The sequence below is a fragment of the Poecilia formosa genome, unplaced genomic scaffold (assembly GCF_000485575.1).
Source record: "Poecilia formosa unplaced genomic scaffold, Poecilia_formosa-5.1.2 Scaffold2, whole genome shotgun sequence".
In the NCBI taxonomy this organism is placed as follows: Eukaryota; Metazoa; Chordata; class Actinopteri; order Cyprinodontiformes; family Poeciliidae; genus Poecilia; species Poecilia formosa.
Window position 1 is genome coordinate 4,732,827 of NW_006799941.1, and position 19,840 is coordinate 4,752,666.

The following is a 19,840-nucleotide window of genomic DNA, read 5'->3' on the forward strand; positions in this document are numbered from 1 at the left end:
CTTAAAAATGCATTCTTTCCTCTTATTTTTTTCCCCCACATTTTATCTGGTTACAACCACAAACGTTACAAATAAATGATATTTCTAAAGTTTTTACAATGCACATCTAAAGACTGCTCTGTTAATTTGTGTTCTGTTAGCTTTTCTCCTTTACATCCTTTTCCAAAATCCAGGGCAACCGACTTGCTTCCTTGCCAGCTCCATGTAATTTAATCTAAGCATAAATCCAGCTGTTCTGTAAAGGCCCCAGAGGTTTGTTGGGGAACATTAGTCAACAAAAAGCATCATAAAAATCAAGATACAGCAGATAGGTCACGGATAAACCTGTGGAGATGTTTAAAGGCCGGCAAGGATGTGAAACACAATCCTAAACTTTGAACATCGCACAGACCACTGTTTAATATATCATTCTAAAATGGAAAGAGCAAAGAAACAATTCACCAAGACTGACCGGGCAAGAACATTTTTATTCAGAGGAGCACTCAAGAGGCCCACAGTAAGTCTGGAAGAGCAGCAGCAATCCTCAGCTGAAGTGGTATAATCTGTTGATGCAACAATTGGTCACTTACTCTTTCATAACGGTCAAAGTTTTAGAGTAACAAGAAGGAAATTGTTTGTGGAGAACCATATGTCATAAAGATTAGGACACAGGATAATGTAAAAGGAAAGATGCTGTGGTCAGACGAGACCAAGCTTGAAGATGAAGACAAAATGATACGTACGGCAAAACACCGACCAAAATGCAGATCTTAGTCATGAATCTGTGACAAAATGAGATTATGGATGTTAAAACAGAACATCCATCCAAACTTTCCTTTTCAAAGAATAATTTTTAAACATTTGATTCTACAGATGTGTGTAGGCATGTGCAGCTATAGTTTCAGCAAAATGCAGTTTTAATGTTCAAGCCGCCAAATCTGAACTTTTTTGGGTTTGTTTTAGGTCCTAAAATCCAATAAAATGTGACAGATGTTCTTTTGGAAAGGCACTGTAAATTCTTTAAGAGGAAAATCAGTAAATGTGGAGATTGAAAAAATTCTGCTTATCTTTTTCAAATTGCAGACCTCAGTTTTTTTGTTTTTTTCTTGTCTCCTCTCACCCACAATGTACATCTGAGCTTCTAAAACACCTGCTGACTGACTTTTATTTTACTGCCAGAGTCTTGTTCTGACTTCACCTGCCAGCTGCTAAAGGACGTCAAGCTGCGATAATTAGCCCCACTGTCCATTCGCAGAGCGATCCTGTCCTCTCCCTCATGCAGACGAGGGAATAGAAACATGAACGTTTCTGCTTTTGGTTTGTCCTCTCATCTCCCAAGACTAATTGAACATCTTTTCTAATTCCATAGACCATTAGGATAGGATAATGACATCAGTCACCAGGAGCTCGGGAAGCTTTTTTTTTTCTTTCTTTCCTTCTTTTAGGTCGTTTGGCAGAGCTAAGCAAGGATAAATGGAAACAATCCACACACAAAAAATAAATTAATTGAAAATTGGAAGAACTCTTCTCTTGGAATATTCTTTTGCTTGTTCAGAGAAAAAGAAATGTTTGATAATTCCTCCCCGGTGATTTTATTTTATAATAAATCCCAGTTTCCTTCCATCCCATATTTGGATGGCAAAATAGCCTCGGCACTGGGAAAGACTTTGGGGACAATTTTGTTTAAACTGCAGAACTTCATGCCCCACAGAGTGCCGCACAGTGCCAGTCAAGTACGTTCAACTACTGTCAACAGTCGTGCAAATCTTTCATATACAAGCAAATACTTGGCTGCTGGATCAAAATCTGTTGCAGTGCAAAAGCTTTCGTTTGATTAATGCCCTAGATTGCAGTGACATAGAGCAAAAAATAAAAGAACATTGTGGTGATTTCAACCAATCAGTGGAAAGTGGCTGCAAATGTGGAAGCAATTTTGAAACCTTTGCATGTGATCTATGCTTGATATCAACATAGACATCCAAGCAATCCTTCTTACAAAGGACAAATGGACCAACAGTGACCACAAAAAAGCCATATACACAACAGCTTGTATGATTTTTCTTTGGGAGAAACTGCTCAATTTTATGCTACAAGTGTAAATAGACAGGAGACAGTTATACGTTTTTTTTCATCCCTCCAAAACAAAGAAGATGAAAAGTATACCTTAGCTCAAAAGCTCACCCATTAATGAACTCTGGAGGTAAGACGGTGGGATTTTTCACACGGTCTGTGATCATGGCTCTTGTCTTGTATACACTGATTAAGGTAATGTAAATTGGAACCTGTACATAAATATGCACACTGCTGGACTATGATGAGCTTAACCTTTATAATGTGACACCAACATATGATCTTTAACACCTTGTGCATACTCTGCAAAACTATTCATTTTCCTTCAAATGTTTCAAATTTTGTAACAGTACCCAACAAACTACAGTATATTTTATTACACTTTTACTTAATAGATGTAAAGTTGTACAAGACTAAAGCACTGTTTTCAATTTTTCTTTACAGTACGCAGGGGGCACTATTGTGTGTTTTCCAGGCACCTAGTGCCATTTTATAGCACAATTAAGAAACTGTTACCTTTAGTTGCTATAAAAATACTTGATATATCAAAAATAATTTCATGCCTTAAAATTGGACACTGTCTCTTTAAGAAGCTCTTGCTCTTTCTGACACTTCAGCATGTCATTGCAACAATGTCCTCTATTAGCCATTTACAACCATTCTGGACTGATAAATAGTTCATACAATCAGCCCAGCAGACACACAACCAGGTGTTTGCTAATTGCTGCTGCCGCTAGTCTGGAGGAGTTGCGTGAGGAAGGCTCAGGGGAGGAGTGCTGAGCTGGAGACTGCAGCTCCAGGGAGATAGCTTTGGGTAACCTGGTGTTGCTGACAGTGAAGGACAAATCGTACACAATAATGACAAATAAACAGACAAGTTAAACACAAAAGTTAAAAAAAGACACATTAAGACAGTCTCTCAGGATATGCAGAAGGCTTCAGTAAATAAATGTTTTGAGAAGATTCTTAAATTCAGAACAAAAGAGATTATTCCACAACTCTACAGCAAAATTCCAACCTCCAAGTTTTCACTTGCATTTGGATATTTGAAGTAAGAAGAATGTAAAAATCAATAAAAAAGAAAAAAAGTTGTGTCATTCATCCCAGTGCAGCAGATCCAGATTTAGTTTTGCGACTGTGCAAACCCTTATCTTTTGGTTCAACAGTTTTCGTGATACGAATGTATGTTTTTGACATCATTTCATAAATAAGCAGAACCACAAACAAGTGAGTTAGTTTTCCAACAAGTAAAGAAATGTCCATATGAAATTACTGTAGTTTTTTTTTTTTTTTTGCAAAGCCTGAAAATGTAGTTTTGCTGCCTTGTCTTCAGTAACAGGCTCCATGTGTTTGCAATTCACTGAAAAAGAAACATTACTTTAGTCATCCGAAATTTAATTTACATCTGGCACAAGCAAGAATATCAGCAAAGTCCAACATCTATCTCTGCAGCTTGTCCTTAACGACAGCTGCAGTTTTGTGTCCATATTACGCTCAGATGAACTGCCAGGACTGAAATCAAACCCACAGACACACACAGGACAAAAGCTGCTCTTCTAAAGAATGTGGACTCAGTTTTTGATGAAATGTCAGAAGGAAGACTGACTGTTACAAAAACATCCATCGCTGAACAGTACAACTAAATGTAACGAATAAAACGTCACTAGTGGGATATTCAAGTTTATTTACCGATAAAATTGTTCAGGAGACAAAATCCTGATCAAAACACATGGTTCAGAAGTATTTTTCTTCAAAGGAAAACATACATTTTTTGGGGACAATCTGAACAGCTGTATACCATGAAAGATCTAAACAAGAAAGAATGATATTGTGCCACCTAGTGGTAAGCTAATAACTTTACAAACGTACACCAAGAGACACTGATCTTTACAGTTTACTTTACATGAGCACATATAGCAATTTTACCAAATAAAAAATAAATCAGCTTTAAAATAAATCTGTGGCTAGTGTGAAAGTATAAAAAAAAGCAGGCTTCTCAAATATACATGGCACAAAAATCGACATGTATTTTTCTGTACAAAATCCATTGCGGGGGAGATTTTTTTTTTTTTTTTCTCGATCGTTTAGATCAGTTTTGTTGAATCGTTTGTTTATTTATCTCAGCGTTTCACATCATAAACTGAGAAATGATGTCCCATAGTAAACACATGCTCATAGAGTCTATGCAATTTCTCAAGCAGAGGTGGTCGTCATCAGCAGTTCACATTTTAAAATGAATGTTTATTCAGAAGAGATCACTCCAGTTCCTTAAACCGCGCAAACATGGCTTTGCGTACTGCCTGCTTGTAGGTGTTGTGATCCCAGGATGGGGACTGGTTTTTTCTTTTCTGTTAGAAAAATGAAAAATAAAAAAATGCAATTTACTAGGTGATTCCTGCAAGATGCATTAAACAAAGAAGAAGAAAAAACACTTACCTGGACGGGTTCAGCCCCTAAACCTGGCCTCTCACTAGCTTTGTTTGTCTCCCTGAAGATGAAAAATACAAGACAAAATTAAAAAAAATAATGAATTATCTAGTTTATTCCCCATATTTTATTTATTTTTTTTTACACTCAGCAATTCCAACTTCAGTCTACCTTGAGCTTCCAGCCCAGCTGCCATGTTGTTGTTGCTGCTGCTGCTGCTGCTGTTGGTGATGCTGTTTCCGTCTTTTCTGCTCTGGCGATCTGGAAGGTTCTCTGGCGCTTAGCTGTGTAGAATAAACAGCATATTTAATAACATTCACTATCATTTAAAAAGTATGAACTAATTACACGACTGCTTCAGTCGCAAAAACCCCTTACTTGACAAATGTATACCGACCTGCTTCTCCTGGTTTTCCAAAGCTTCCAGCTCCTTTTTCGACCTCTTGATCTTGAGGTGAATTTCCATGTTTTGCTGTTTAGGGAACATGCTGAGTGTTAGAAACTAATCAGGATCTGATCAGACGCCACGACTTTTTACGTATGGAATATGAGTTAGTACTTTATGGAGATCGGAGAGCTGCTGGTGGCGGATTAGAGCGTCTTTGTTGGGGAACTGTCTCCTGCACAGCAGACAGGCCATCTTCTTCCAGTCCGTCAGTCTGTCCTTCTCCTCTGGCTGGCTCTTCGGCGTGCTTTTAGTTGCCTCCTCCTTCTCTTCTTCCACCTCTTCATCGCTTCCAGCTCCGTAGTCTGATGCCAGCAGACCCAACGAGCCCATTGGACGCTAAAACCAAAACAAAATTTAATAAGGCGCAATACCCACAAGCCGTTTTGTAATGTATATTCATTTTTCACACAGGATTACACCATTTCTGTTTCCTGACTCCGAGTCATAGTTAACTGCTTGAAATATATAACACTAATTATTCTGTACGAGTTTCAATTTTGAATTGAATTACTTAAATTGAAATCTCAGCTATAATGTAATTTATGAGGATGCAGATGTTCAGGAGAGGACGACTTACTTTAGATTTTTCATCTTTCTTGACAGGAGCAAGAGGTTTCTTAAAAAGATCATCAGCACCTGTGATCTACAGGAACAAAAGAATATTAACAAATGTTGAAGCTACACCTGTAGAACAACATAAATGATGAAAACCTGAGGATCACGTGCCAACCTTCCGCTCAAAAATAGCAAAGGCAGCATCCGCTGACTTCGACTGCCTCTTCTCGTCATCTATCCCAGACTTCAGGACGGGAGATGGAGAACGCACCGTTTCTTTCTGACGATTCTGGATCTTTGCCCAGCGCTCCATATCTTTCATTATCTGCAAACAGCAACAACAAAAGAGGTATTCCTCGCCTACCTGTCACGCAAAATCCACCATGATGTGTGATTACATTACAGGGAATGCTACCTTAACAGCAGCGAGACTTCTCGGCTTCTCGTCTTTGCCGTCCTTCTCTTTGTCTTTTTTCGGAGAGTCCTCGTCTTCCTTTCTCTCGGGAACGACAGAGAGAGATTGAACGGATCCATCAGAGCCGTCTGCAGAACCAGCAACGGGGGCAGCAGAAGCCTGGGGAGGTGCTGAAGGTTTCTTCATCTCCAATGGAGCGTCCGCAGCCGGGTTGGAGAGAATGGCTCGATCTTCTGCGGTCATGGTGGGAGTTGGGTGGGAACCCGCAGAAGTCCCTCCTGGAACTGGGATGTAGGTTTTTGATGTTCCATCCCAGTACAGGTACTCCTGGGTTTGAGCGTTGTAGAAATACTAAACAGAAAATATAGAAAATTAGGGAATTATTTTTGAAAAAAATCCCCCCAAAAAAGCAATATGTAAAAAAAGAGGAGAGATTTTTTTTTTTTTTCAAAAAACAAAACCTGTGAATTTGTGAAAGAAAGATCAGGTTTATATATTTATTTTTAATTACAACACATGCTGTGAAAGTGTCCAAGGTAACTTATTAATCATTACAAAAATGTAGAATTGATTTCTTGACAAGCATTGACGAAGCAAAATGTTCTTGTGAGAACGTTTGAACAAGATCTGGCTTTCTCTGTTTCCAGCTCTGGAGGACCGACTGCATCAAGAAAATATTCTAAATGCCACTGAAGACAGACAGCAACATTGCAAAATCTCACTGCAGAGTAAACAATGGGATGTTTTCAATTAGAAGCTTCATCAGCTTCGCAGCAATTAGAAATGCATCAATAACACCTTTCCATGGTTTATTTAAAGCACTGCATATTCCTGACAATGTAAGCTGGTTGGGCTCTTGACCTCAGTGGCGTTAAAGACAGAACTGCACATTTATGTTCTGGATTCTCACCCTTGAGTTCGGATCGTAGTACAGTGTCGTCTCCGGATCGTAGTAGAAGCCTGATGTTGAATCATACAAGTAACTGGACGTGTCTGGAGTTTCAGAACCTGGAGAAAGTTTGAAATTTTACAAACTTTAGAATTTAATTGTAATAATTTACGATCCTAAAGTGGGTTTTATATTTTTATGAATATCACCAACTTCCAATAGTTCTCGAAATTTATGCTTTCTCACCATAAATGTAAGTCTGTGATCCTTCTGGTGGGGGCTGCATTTCAGCTGAGTCTGTGGGAACATGAAGTCCACCAGTTTGGAGTGCTGGGGCTGCAGAAGTAGTTTTATTATAATCCATTCCCTGCATAAAAAAATGTTCAGTGTCCAAATTTTAGAAAACCAAGCAGACTCTCAAGTTAGATTATCACCAAAAAGCCTGTTTTAATTCAGTACAATAACAAAAAAGTGAACCTTGAATACATTTCTGTTCATTTTGATGCGCATGGTGTACATCTAATGAAAACCCAAGATTCAGTTTCTTAGATGATTACAATTTTTACATAACACCAGAAACCAAAGTGACAACATGGCCATTAGAGCCAGTTTTGGTGGTGTTGGCAGTGAAGACACATGCAAAATCTTGCCAAAATAATAAAATCCACCTGTTCATAAAGACTGGACTAGATAACAGACATTAAATTAAGACCAGTTGATAGCATGGCTTGCCAAAACTTCAGTGACTATAAAAACGTCCCACTGGAAGCTCGACAACGGTGAGACGTTTTCTCCATGGTTATGGAGGCCGTAACATAACATGTCTGCATTAAAAGTCATTTTTAATTATGTTATGTAAACAATTTGGGATATTTGAATTGGAGTACTGAAATAAAACTAAATGAAAATGATAATCGCATTTACTGTAATCCATCTGTTAATAGTTTGATACCTACCAGACTAAGGCTGGGTTCTGACGAAGTAGCAGGATTCATGTCGATAGTCATTAAATCTCCTAGTAGTAAAAATAACATGTTTAGGTATTTCAGTACAAAATCTCGTTCCAAAAATAAATAAATAAATAAATCTGAAGAATAGTCACCTTGCATTGCAACATCTGTTGCAGGAACGCCAACCATAGGAAGCAGTAGAGGATGCAAGTACTGTGGAGGTGGTGGGAACGGCTGCTGTAATAAAACACCAGTCTGCCAGATTCGGTTAGTCAGTTTTTCCAACAAAATCCAAATATTACACACAGATGTCACACAAAGCTGAAACAGTCTGAACAAGTTTCAATTGTCGCTTAATACGGTAAAAATGAAAACAAGGTATTTAAAACTTTGAGTGCTGCCTCTGCTGTGCTTATCTGCTCGTATTGTGCACTTTAATCAGTTCCACCACTGTTTAAATGTTCTTATTTAACTTTATATAGCACTCAGGTTATGCCTCAGTTGTTGCTTTTTATATGATCTTGTCTCTAACATAAAACTTACTCCTGTCATGGCGTCTTCAGATGGGTGCCCAGCCATTGAAAGGTTTGGTGCATCATAATCTCGTTTCAAACTAAAGCAGAAAGAAAATTCCAAGTCAATTCAATAAAAAAAGATGTATTGATTAAATACATTAATCAAATTAAAACAAAAATTAACAAAAAAGAAGAATAAAGGGAAAGAAGTGGATTTTCAACAGAAGATGGGTGAAAAGGGAAGACTTCACTCATGGAGACTCACTTCTGGTTCTTGAGAGGTCTTGCAATTTCAGCATGGACTCTGATCCCATCGATGCACAGCGGCCTGGGTTTGGTGATGAGCTCCACCAGACGCCTCACTTGCTCGTGGGAGTCCATGTCGACAAAGCAGAAGCACTTTGTACCAGGGGGCTTTCCCTTCACCAAACGAACGTTTCTCTCATCCAGATACGCAAATGGATCCAAAGCTTTTAGGATGGTCTCTACTGTGGTGGTGGGTTTCACATTCTTGATTATCATCGCTATAAAAAGCAAACAAAACACAAAACCTTAAGTTAATAGCCCTTTAAAAGAAGGGGGGAAAAAAGCAGAAAGAGATATGGAACAAGGTTAGGTCAACATACTTTTGCTGTCTTTGAATACAGACTTGAGGTGGTCTGACATGTGAAGAGGGTTGCGGTTATGTGATGACTCTCCGGAAAGCTCATTTTGTTCTTGTTGGTGCTGCTGGTCGACCTGCTGCTGCCACGCCTCTGGGGTCAGGTCAGTGTTTCGCTGAAACTGACCGAGAGGCAGCTCCTCTACAGGACCTTTGGCGTTTAGGTTGGTCCTCAGATCGTCTAAAGGCTTGTCTGATGGGGGTAAATGTGAGTCCAGGGTTGGAGGTCCTCTGTGATCTGGTTCCTGTTAGGAGAAATAGACAAAAAAAGACAAAAAGGTAAAAAGATATTGAAATGTTTCTCAGTGGGGAAACAGCTAAGTACTGCCTTCTTAAATAATGAAAATCAATAATCCTGTCATCATACTCACAAGACGACCTCTTTCGCACTCATTTGGCTGGACGTACTTCATAGCAGATGTTCTAGTGCCAACCTTTATGGATCCCTGGAAAACAAACAGGCAATGCAGTTAGAAATCCACCACATCAGTGACCCAGCTATGATGACATCCAGCATGCACTATGGGAAGTTTTATCCATCCCGTATAATGCAGAGAGTAAAACGGTTCAGCAGTTATTGGTGTGGAGCCCAGGTCCGTCGTCTTGCCGCACACTAGCCATTTATCCTCCAGACTATGGTATCTTCAAAGAAGCTAGCATTTCGGACTCTGGCGTTTGGTGATTTTATTCATCATTTACGCGTCTCCTACTCTGCCCATGAGTCAAACAGTTTTGCGATTCATACCATGTCTGTGAAAGCTTCTCACCATTTTTAAAGTTGAAAGAAATATCCTCGGATAGGCCTCAAAAAACGTGCAGAACCTAACGCAGATTCAACTTTATTTGGACCATAAGTTAACAAGTCGAGATGCAATGATCAGGCTTTTTTGGGACAACATCAAAGATTCGACGAATCCGACTTTTTTGTCTGCTTGATCTAATAATAAGCTCTCTGCGTTTTACAGTTATAGTTCAAAGCCTGAAATTTATAACACAAGAAAACTACCGATCTTAATATAACCATTCTTTAAATTGAGATTCCTTATTTCTTTTTTGGGGGAAAAAAATGATACATTAAGCTAGACATCAACCATAACCAAAAGAAGATCCAGAGCATGGCTAAAACAGTGGTGGGCTAAAGATGCTCCAGAACAATTGTAGCCAGGACAAAGTGAGACAGATGTCAGGGTTTCCCCCCCCGTGTATCATAAGTCTGGCGGGCCACCAGGTTTTACTTGTGCCCCCACCAGGCTAACCATTGCTTATTTAAGATTTTTTTTTTTTTTTTAATGTTTGCATTTTTAAGATTTTATAGTCGGTGTTCAGATAATAATCTTTCAATAACACATAATTATCAAGTGATATTTTCAAATTTCCTGTCAACTTTGAACATTTCTTAGATCAAAAACACAGTGGGCCGCGGGATGAATGATTGCTCTAGCACCCAACCACCGGGCTCAGCGGGTTTTCTGGGGGAAACCTTGGATGTGAAATAGTCCATAAAGGGGGTTCCATTTTTTTTTTAAGTTTATTATTTCTAATCGTTAATAGATATTCAGGAGCTTTAAAAAAATACTTTGGAAAATAGTTTTTAACACCAAAAACTAAGTTTGCAGTTGGATGGCAGATGCAAACACAGCTTCACCCGAGAGTCATTTTCACAGCAGATTCTTCAAAAAATGAACAATGTCTTTGTCAACATCTCCTTCCATCTGACCTTACTGCCTCAAAAATAAATCTATAGCCATCTATAAAAGTTTCCTCAAGAACTACCAAAAAAGTTTAAATTTACACTTAAGAATAGCTAACTGGTGACAGTGAGGATGCTGTGTCTGTGGTGCCTTTGAGATCATAGTTCTGTGATAATCACGCATAAACTCCTTTGTAAGAGTCTCATTTTGATTTACCCCATTCAAGTTGATTTGGCAAGAACACAGAACAGCTTTCAGAACAAGAAGATAGAAGCCACTGGAACCAAAGAGGGCAGAGCTTACCCAGCAGCACCGACACGAGCACATGTATGAAATAAGCGTTACACCAAATAACACCGAGCGAACACGGTCATAATCTTCATGCTGGGCGTCCAAATTCATTCAATGTCTTCCATTCTCAAGAAGCCTTCTGGAGCAGATTCTGCTGATGAATGCATTTTTTCAAATTAAACCAAGAGTCCTCCGGTTGCATTGTTCCTCTTGCGATCTGAATTTGTCTGCTGTTGTCATACAAGACATTGTCGCTCGATCGCGTCCCCATCATTGAACTTACAAATTCCTGATTACCTCTAGAGGCAGATAACAGCAGTTGATCAAGCTCAACCTTTAATTTTGCGTAGACATAAATAATCACAAGGTGCGCAGAACATGTTTAGGTTAAGCATTGAAGATATGATCCAAGAACAGTTTGGTTCAAGCAATTAGTCTACTCGATCAACATGAAAAACCCGAAAATGGAAGCCAGCTGCAGCCATCAATACAAGTCAGTCCACCAAGTGGCTAATGCCAAGTAGAAGTTGAGTAGAAATAATAATAATAATAAAAAAAAACAATAATCACAAGTATAATTAGAATAAAGGCAATCAAAACTATTATCCAGAAGAGGTACAAAATGCTTGAATCTTAAGACAGAAATTCTGGCTCATCTGCTGAGCATCAAGATAAATTGGACAAAAACACAAAATCAGAAAGTGCTGCAAGCAATCCAAACAAGGACAAAAACAGACTCGCTGTGCTGAAAACCTCGAGTGCAGTTTGAAACAATCGCAAAGCTCAGAAAAGGTGGAACGTCAAAGCATCTGCGTTTAGAAAAGCACACACCTGCACCATACCCGTCAACCACATGAAAACCGCTGCAGAAAAAAAGTTAATGAAATTTATCCCAGTCGACTGAAAACCAAACATAGCCACTTAAGTTCTCAAGGCGTTTGACATAACCAGCAAAACTAAAATTACATACAAAATCTGGGGAAAGATTTTGTATGTGTCCTAGTTAAATATAACCTAGGACACAGTGAACTTCTTGCCCAATGAATATTTCAGACTTCAAATGCCACTTAAGAATTTTAAGCCTTAGTTTTCCCAAACGCTTTGCAAGCTTACTAACCAGCCAACTAATGAAACAAAATATAAAACTACTAAAAAAATGACACATTGCTGATATTTACTTAAACAAAAAGATTATAGAACAACTTTCTCTTAGTCGGTTTCCATTCAACCTTGTTTAAGAAAACAAAATATTCCCAGAATCTGCCTTAGGTCTTAATTTAGATTATTCACACAAAACAAAGGGAGATCAGCTTCACATTAGAGTGCGCTTGGACACATAAAACCAACATCGCAGAATCAGTAAAATGACAACCGCATTCAAGTAGTTCATTGCTTACAACCAAATCTCCCGCTTCAAACATCAATCTGTCAAAGTTTCTATCAGGTGAATATTTAGCATTACTTTCAACACTCTATAGAGCAAAACAGTGACAAATTACAAAAAAAGAGATAAAATAGAAGAACAGGTCTGAAATGAGCTGTTGCTAGCCTGCCCACTGCCGTTCCACATGATTGTGCACAATTCTCATCTCCCTTCAGTGCCATTTCTGCTCTTTCTCCCATTGAGCTTGATTTCTCTGGTTGAATTTCAACCAGGCCAATTAGTGAACAGATGGCAAAGTTGCAAACAATTAAGTTTTTCTTCTGCACTGGTTTAGAATTGCAGCTTGCTTGTAATTTTACCAATGGCAGCGGAGGATGTAAACGAAGCCGTTCAGTCTGTCTTGGCCACACTTCCAAATATTGAATTAAGATTAAAAGCCGCCTCGTTTGGCTCGGCAATTCCCTCTGAACAGTGGGGGATGGTTGCTTAAAGCACAGGCAATTTTCAGTAAGATTCATAGCGTCGAACTGGCACATTTTATACATCGCGGGCAAACCTTAGCGATTGCGTAAAATTTAAAACTTCAACAGAGTCCATGCCTCCAGGAAGAAATTGTTTCTCAATAGCCAAGGGTTCAGACCCTCTGTACGGAGCAAAGCACAGAACAAGGGACGGTTTTTATCAGGTTAGGCTATTGCCGTCATGCTGATGACTTACACCATATGGCTAAACTGAGGAAAAAGGAAAACGTTTAAAAATCCATTAAATCCTAAAATTAGAAAGGTTCACTCTATATTTGTAGATTGAGTATTGTTCAATAACGTGGCTGGGTTTTCCAACATTATCCTACAATAAAGGCACGACGCAGCATTATAAAGACTGATGTTCAAGAGAAAAATGCTGCCTCTGAGCACTGCTTAAAACTTGTGACTGATGAGTTTGTGTCTCAAACAAAAACTTTACACAGCAAATTCCTCTTACTTTTGTTATTTAACTTTTAAAAAATAGTGGTAGAATTGAGAAACTGTTATTAAAAATTAATGCAAGTATTACTTAAATCACTAGATGAATGCTGAAGTCTCAGGTGCAATGAATGGGGACTATTTTCTGTTTCATGACAAAATGCTTGTTAGCTAGTGTGCAGCTAAAATATGAGAAGTTAGCTCTGTCAAGCCAGGTCTTTCCTGGAATTACTGAATAACAACTTCAGCAACATGATTTTTGAGGATATATAATGACGACAGCAGGATATTTAGGATTAATATTTTGGATTAAAGCCCCTTCCCAACACCCCAGCTACTGAGTGCCCTCTCAACCCCTTGTAATCCAGATGGGAGAGACAGCCGTCTCAGAGTGACGAGGATGGGCCACCTTGTTGGACTCCATGAAGTGGACTGCATCCTCGAGGTTTAAAAACTCCACATAGGCCATATCGTAGCTGTAACCTGGGGACAGCATTTGAAATACAGATGGGTTTTTGTTAGTCAAGGTCAGAAATAGAAAAATAAGCATTCGTGAAAACATCGAGATCATTGAGAGTGCATTTTCACAAATTAACCGAAACACATACCTTTTTGAGACAACTTTTGTTTGATTTATTTTTTCTGGTTACTAGGCCATTTACTACAGCTTAGATAACCAAGACAAGTCTTTGGGTTCAAGATTCCCAAACAACTGGCTGTAAATGTTTGCATGGCGTGAACCAAAGATAGTTCAATGGCATTTGGAAACATCAAGATGGAAATATGAACTTAGGACATCTCCTTCAATATAAGACTTGGCCTCATGTAGACATTTGTGGCGCAAATATAAATGAAGTTTTACTCTACAGCACTTTTTCTGTTTTACATACTAGGAACATGAACCGTGCGATACCGAGACAGTTTTCATTGTTCGTTCGGCAAGATTTGTTTTTCGATAATGGATATTCCTTCTATCCCAGATCTTCTGTGACAACACTTAATATCACTCCAAAAGCTGCCAGTTAGGAAACCCTCTCTTAATCCCCAAATGAGTCATCCTCAGATAACAAAGGTTGGCAGAACAGAATTCCCCCGAAACGTATTTTCACTGAGCGAGTTCACAGACACCACCAACAACGAAAGCAACCAAGAACAAAAGAAGAAAAAAAAAAAACAAAAAGGCGAAGTTTCACATTTTGTTTCAGCGAAATATCGAGGGACATATTAGCGATCGACTGCCCCAAACAAATTACAAGAGAAGAACCTTAATTCTTACCTGGCACAACATTTTGGATTTTTATCCCCTGCATCGGTACGCCATCACGGACCGCAAAGGCTCCAAGAATCTGAAAGAAGGATAGTCCTAGTTGATAACAGCACTCAGCCTCTGCAATTACAATTGCACAAATTTATAATGTTAACTGAAAGTTGTAATTTTTTTAAAATTACCTGATCCACTGAGTCAGTCTTTGGAATGCCACTTATGGATATAATATTCGAAACTTTGTCCTTCACTGATGCATTCCTGTAATCTCGATCCTTTCAGAGAATGGTTATGGGATATAAACCAGAACATGAAAATTACAAAAACAACGTCTTCACAATAAATAGAGTCAGAAAAAAACACATACCTGGGAACCAGAATCTGTGAATTTTGATGGTGTAATTGGGTTAGGGTCCTTTACAAATTTATCCGTGGGAGGAAGTTCTTCGTGTTTGTAATCAAATGCCCTTCTTGATGCTGTTCTGTAATCTATGTCCCTGTAGTCCTGATCTTTTGCTTGAATTGTGCTGTTGCTTTGGTAATCCTCTTCCTCCCCCAATGTTTCCCTAAAAGGTATTTGTTCAGGTGGGACATCTTTAATCTCTCTAAAAGGATCACTTGGCTCCTTAATCTCACGTGAAGGTTTATTTTGTTCTTCAAGGTATGGGGCCCTTTCATCATGACTCATTTTATTCTGGATATACTTCGGATCCCTTTCTCTGGGCCATTCTTTATTGTCTCTACTGCAATGACCTGTTAGAGGGTTTGTTTCTGGCATCAGATGATCCTGTGGACCCTTCTTGCCAGGTATTGGTGGGTCCATTGGAGGAAAGTGGTCCCGCTTGTGAAACGGTGGTGGGTCCCTCACATTCACATTGCTGCCGAGACCAACAGGGAAACTAGTATCAGGTCCACCTTTCAAATCTTTTCCCAAAAAAGGATTCTTGTCCTTTTGACGGCTCTTCCACTCTTCGGCGAGAGTCATCTCCTCGCCACTTCGATAATCCATTAGGGGGCTGCCGCTTGCATTGGGGTAATCTCTACATCCAACAGTGTCTCCTGGACCCTTAAACTCTGGCCTCCGACCAAGGACATCTGGGGGCATGTCTAATCTTTCCCTTTCAGCTGGAGGGAACTCACCTGGACCAAATCTTAAAGGAGAACGGTCCCTATCTCTGAAGTCGACAGCTGGTCCAGGCCGATTTCTGAAGTCCATATCAGATTCAAATTTACCTCTTGGGTTGAACGGTGGCCCTTCTCTTCTATCATTATCCATGAGTCTCCTTTCATGTGGCGGTAAGTCCATCTCATAGCGATCAGCATCACCCCCCGGGTGCCTGTCGGGCATGTCCCTAAATCCATCGTCTCGTTCCATTCGATCCATGGGAAAGCCTCTTCTTCCATCAGTATCAGGCCTGTCAAAGCGGTTCATGTCATTATGGAACATTTCTCTGTCCCTCATGTTTGAAAACCTGTTGTGTGGTTCCCATGGAGGCATACCCCTCCCTCCTAAATCCCTGCCTGGCCCACGAAAACCAGGGTTCTCAACAATTTGGTCTCTAATGGAAATTTCAACATGCCTCCTAGGATGGAAGTCTGGCTCGTTCCTGGGCATGAAGAAATCTCTGTTTGGACCTCTTCCTCGCATATCACCTGGGGCCATATCATGACCTCTCATGGGAAAACTATCCATCCTTCGCTGGTCCATAGGTGGAAAATCAAACGGTCTTGGGCCCATATGGCCCATGTTCATGCCATCTCTATAATCAGGCATTGGACGATCTCGACCCCAAAACATCTCTCCACGGTGATCACCACTGAAAGGTAAATAAATCTATTAGTGTGCTGATTAATTCAAAACAGACAACTGCTAAGGGTCAACTTGATTTTTTTGTTTCAGTTTCTTTATTTGCCAATTTGCTATCCAATTTTAAACCTCAGCACTGGCATTTTGTCGCTGTAAACAAACTGTTTTTACATGTGTGTTTAATTCATAGTTTATTTTTTGGTGAAGTTAAGGATTTTGATGAAATACAGTGGTAGAATAAAAATGCTTGTTTAATACATATCTGAATATAATCTGAAAAATCCCTGTTTTAGCAAGTTCATTCTTACACAATAAGACAGATCACAACCCTTGATTAGGGACACAATATACTGTGAATATATTATGAGAAGAAATGTTTTGATGCATATTTGTTAGCCAATACAGTCCAAGTGTCATGAATGCACATTGTGCATGGCAATAAGATACTCAGGCTGTGCAGGGATGAAAATGCTGAAGTAAACAGTGAGTGTGATGAAAATAGAAGAAAAATTAACAACCTTTCAACAAACATTCAGAAACTTGTGGAACTAATTTAAGGCGAAAGTTTGGCTCCTTATAAACAATCTATGTTGAAATCAGAGGTGGCTAACAACCTTTGAAGACTAATAGAAAACAAGCAAAAGCAGAAAAAAAGATGAAGATTTCAGCTTAGTCTACAACAGAAAAGCGAGTTATCAACCGACCTGTTCAGACCTTATATTCATCTATACCAATCGGACTAGAGCTGAATCGAGGAGAGAGTGGCTCAAACTACATTAGACTGATTCTAAGCAAATTATCTAGAGTGTTCTACGGTCTGAAAGCAAACTGTGCAGAGACACTATTAGGACAACTCGCTGATAAAAGCAGAGCAGCACACTCATTACCTGCACATGTCCCAGTTTAGAATAATGCACTGTAGAAACATGTTCAAAATCAAGAACAGCTGCAGCAGCTGCTGGGTAATATAAAATAGAGATCTATCCACAGAAGTATTCAGAAGAAAGCATTTATGACAAAACGTTGAGCAGCAAGGAGGTAAATGAGAAAGCCAACTGCACGGCTGTTGACACCAATCGCTCCGTCATTGCCAGACAAAGCAAAGTGTTGAGTGTTGATGTTCATACATTCAGGGATCAGGCGACGTGTGCAACGAAGTTGAACTGAAACAGGTGACAGCAACTGGTAAGACGTTTGGGTTTTACAGGTGGGAGACTACAGCAAGTTAAAAGTGAAAGCAGAGTTGAAACCCAGTGAACAGTAACTTAATTAATGAGATGCAGCTTGTCCACGCTAAGGGAACAATAAAAGAAAAGTTGATTTAATGCACTGATCACTTTAAACACAGGTGTATAGGGTTGGTGTCCTGCAACTTTCAGATGTGTCTCTGCTTCAAGGCACCTGAATTAAATAATTAGGTCATAAACAGGACTTGTCTTTATATTGAGGAGCTAATTCAGCCACTGGATTCTGGGTTGTTGCACCAGTGACACATGTAAAAATGCTGGACAGCACACCCCCTCCACACATCCGCTGACTGTTTAAAAACATTACTGGCTACTAGACCACAATACCTTTTGCCTTATATTAGCACTGACAGGTGAATAAAAAAAAAAATCTAAAATTGTACTAATCAGTGAATGCACCACTTGCAACTGCTACCATTGATAACACTCTAAGCAACACTCTTTGTTTAAAGGGCATTGAAAAGGAAAACAGCATTTTCCATGACATCTGTGATTCATGAAAAACAGAGTGAGAGTGATATTTTGAGAACATAAGAAGAAGGCTCAACTTACTACATCAATGTTAATCTGCTTTTATCCTTTTGAGCTTTTAGTCTCCTTTATGGAACATCCTGGATTTGGAAATGTTGGCAGCCTTTTGGCCAACTAAATGTTTTGGAACGGATACACATTCTCCATGGAGTACACACAGGGAGCCTGCTGTTTTGACTCATGCTGGCTGCACTAGCCATGTTAATTACTGATGTATATTAAATTACATTTCAAATCACTGTAGATTAAAAAAAGTAATACCCTGTTTTACAGTGCTGCCTTTTCTGCTATGAACTAATGACTGCTCACAGCTGGGAAATCAAGTTCAAAAATGAATCCTGTTCTTTTACCCTATTATATTATAGTTTTTAAAACAAAATCACAATAGACTAATATCTGTTTAATTAAGGCTAAACTTTATAAAAACAAGATCAGAAATCAGCCACACAACATTATAAACTTGTGCATTACAACCAATAAAAACGTCAATTGTCTTTCGGATTGTTACTCCAATCTGATACAAATAGTAGAGCCCGAGATAGTAAAATGATCACAGAGCAAGTCTGAATTATTCTAATGACAGATGAGAACATGGAGAGGAAAGAAAAGTGGATTTATTGCAACCGTTTTTTGTCCTTGAAATATTCAATCAACATCAACATTTCCTGCTAATCGTGCTGCCCTAGTTTTGAACAGTCGTGTTAAAACGTGCCAGCTATACTTAAACAAAATGCAATGTAAGAATAGGACCGTGGTCCCGGTCCATTTTTTAATGTTGTTTCTAAACTACATTAAAAAAGAAATAAAGTACCAGGCGAGCAAGTGCATATTTCTTACTAATAACATAATGTTGCTATAAATGTGTCAAAAAGATGTTTCCTTACCGGAAGGGTGGTCTTCCCCGTGGTCCCGGTCCATCCCACATGTTTACAATTACTCTATATTTAGAAAAATAAATAAATAAATATCAGGATCATTCGAGCTGTACAGGAGGGCGCAACATTGTCCTGTGAAATAGCACCCCCAATAAATAATCATAAACCAGGTTACTCTTTAAACAACTGACTTTATAAGTGCAACTTATTTTATTTTAGCAGCAATTTTATTCAATGGCACGATGTAGACTCATTGAAGATGGTTGCAACAACGTCAGCTAAGTGACAGCAATGTCTGGGGGAGTGACTGTTAGTAATGGTGGCCGGCTAACTGTAGCTTCCACAACAAGGCCCAATACATCTTCGCAAAAAAACACGAGCAGAAAACTCATAAATTACAGCACTGCACCAGGATTCAGAGAAATTGCGGAGCAATCGTGGTAACACGGATGCGACTTAACTCTAAAAACCTGATTTTGACGTGAACTCAAAGAAAGAAACAAGTCATCCGGTGACGCTTTGAGCTATCATGACAAGCTAACGCTCAACAAAGAGTTCCTCTGCGTTGAATCTTACCTAAACAGTCTCTATCACAGGGATTAGACTTAAACATTGCTAATAATATTTCATCTAGAAGACCCACCTTGGCTGTTCTTAGGGCTTAGTTTTTAATTAGAAATATTTTCAACGAGTTTCTCGTTGAAAGAACTAAAACAAAAATGGAGACGATGACGCTTCTTCTACGTTGAGATTTAAATGATTCCCAGCTAATCCTCGTAACAGCGTCACCCACTGGACTGGAGGGTGTAAGATAAAATGTGTTTTATTTTTGTTTTCAAACGACTTATTTATTCACGATTAACTATTTGGAAAATATTC

General features: G+C 39.0%; 1 protein-coding gene across 3 annotated transcripts; it reads right to left on the minus strand.

The window, feature by feature from the left end:
- Window positions 1-3,715: 3,715 nt before the first annotated feature.
- On the minus strand, window positions 3,716-19,712 carry rbm6 (RNA binding motif protein 6). Of its 3 annotated transcripts, none has more exons than XM_007550875.2 (22): window positions 19,605-19,712; window positions 18,971-19,024; window positions 14,869-16,318; window positions 14,687-14,776; window positions 14,514-14,583; window positions 13,647-13,720; window positions 9,281-9,355; window positions 8,875-9,154; window positions 8,514-8,772; window positions 8,277-8,346; window positions 7,886-7,970; window positions 7,740-7,798; window positions 7,030-7,150; window positions 6,805-6,902; window positions 5,895-6,245; window positions 5,655-5,804; window positions 5,502-5,567; window positions 5,036-5,260; window positions 4,874-4,948; window positions 4,648-4,760; window positions 4,486-4,537; window positions 3,716-4,397 (listed from the first exon to the last, which is right to left on the minus strand). In XM_007550875.2, the coding sequence occupies exons 2-22, from the start codon at window positions 19,009-19,011 to the stop codon at window positions 4,305-4,307; spliced, it is 3,897 nt and encodes a 1,298-aa protein (XP_007550937.1). In that variant the 5' UTR covers window positions 19,012-19,024; window positions 19,605-19,712; the 3' UTR covers window positions 3,716-4,304. The 3 variants fall into 3 exon arrangements, with proteins under 3 accessions (XP_007550937.1, XP_007550928.1, XP_016526559.1); XM_007550866.2 differs by having other exon boundaries at window positions 7,886-7,988; XM_016671073.1 differs by having other exon boundaries at window positions 4,482-4,537; window positions 7,886-7,988.
- Window positions 19,713-19,840: the final 128 nt, after the last annotated feature.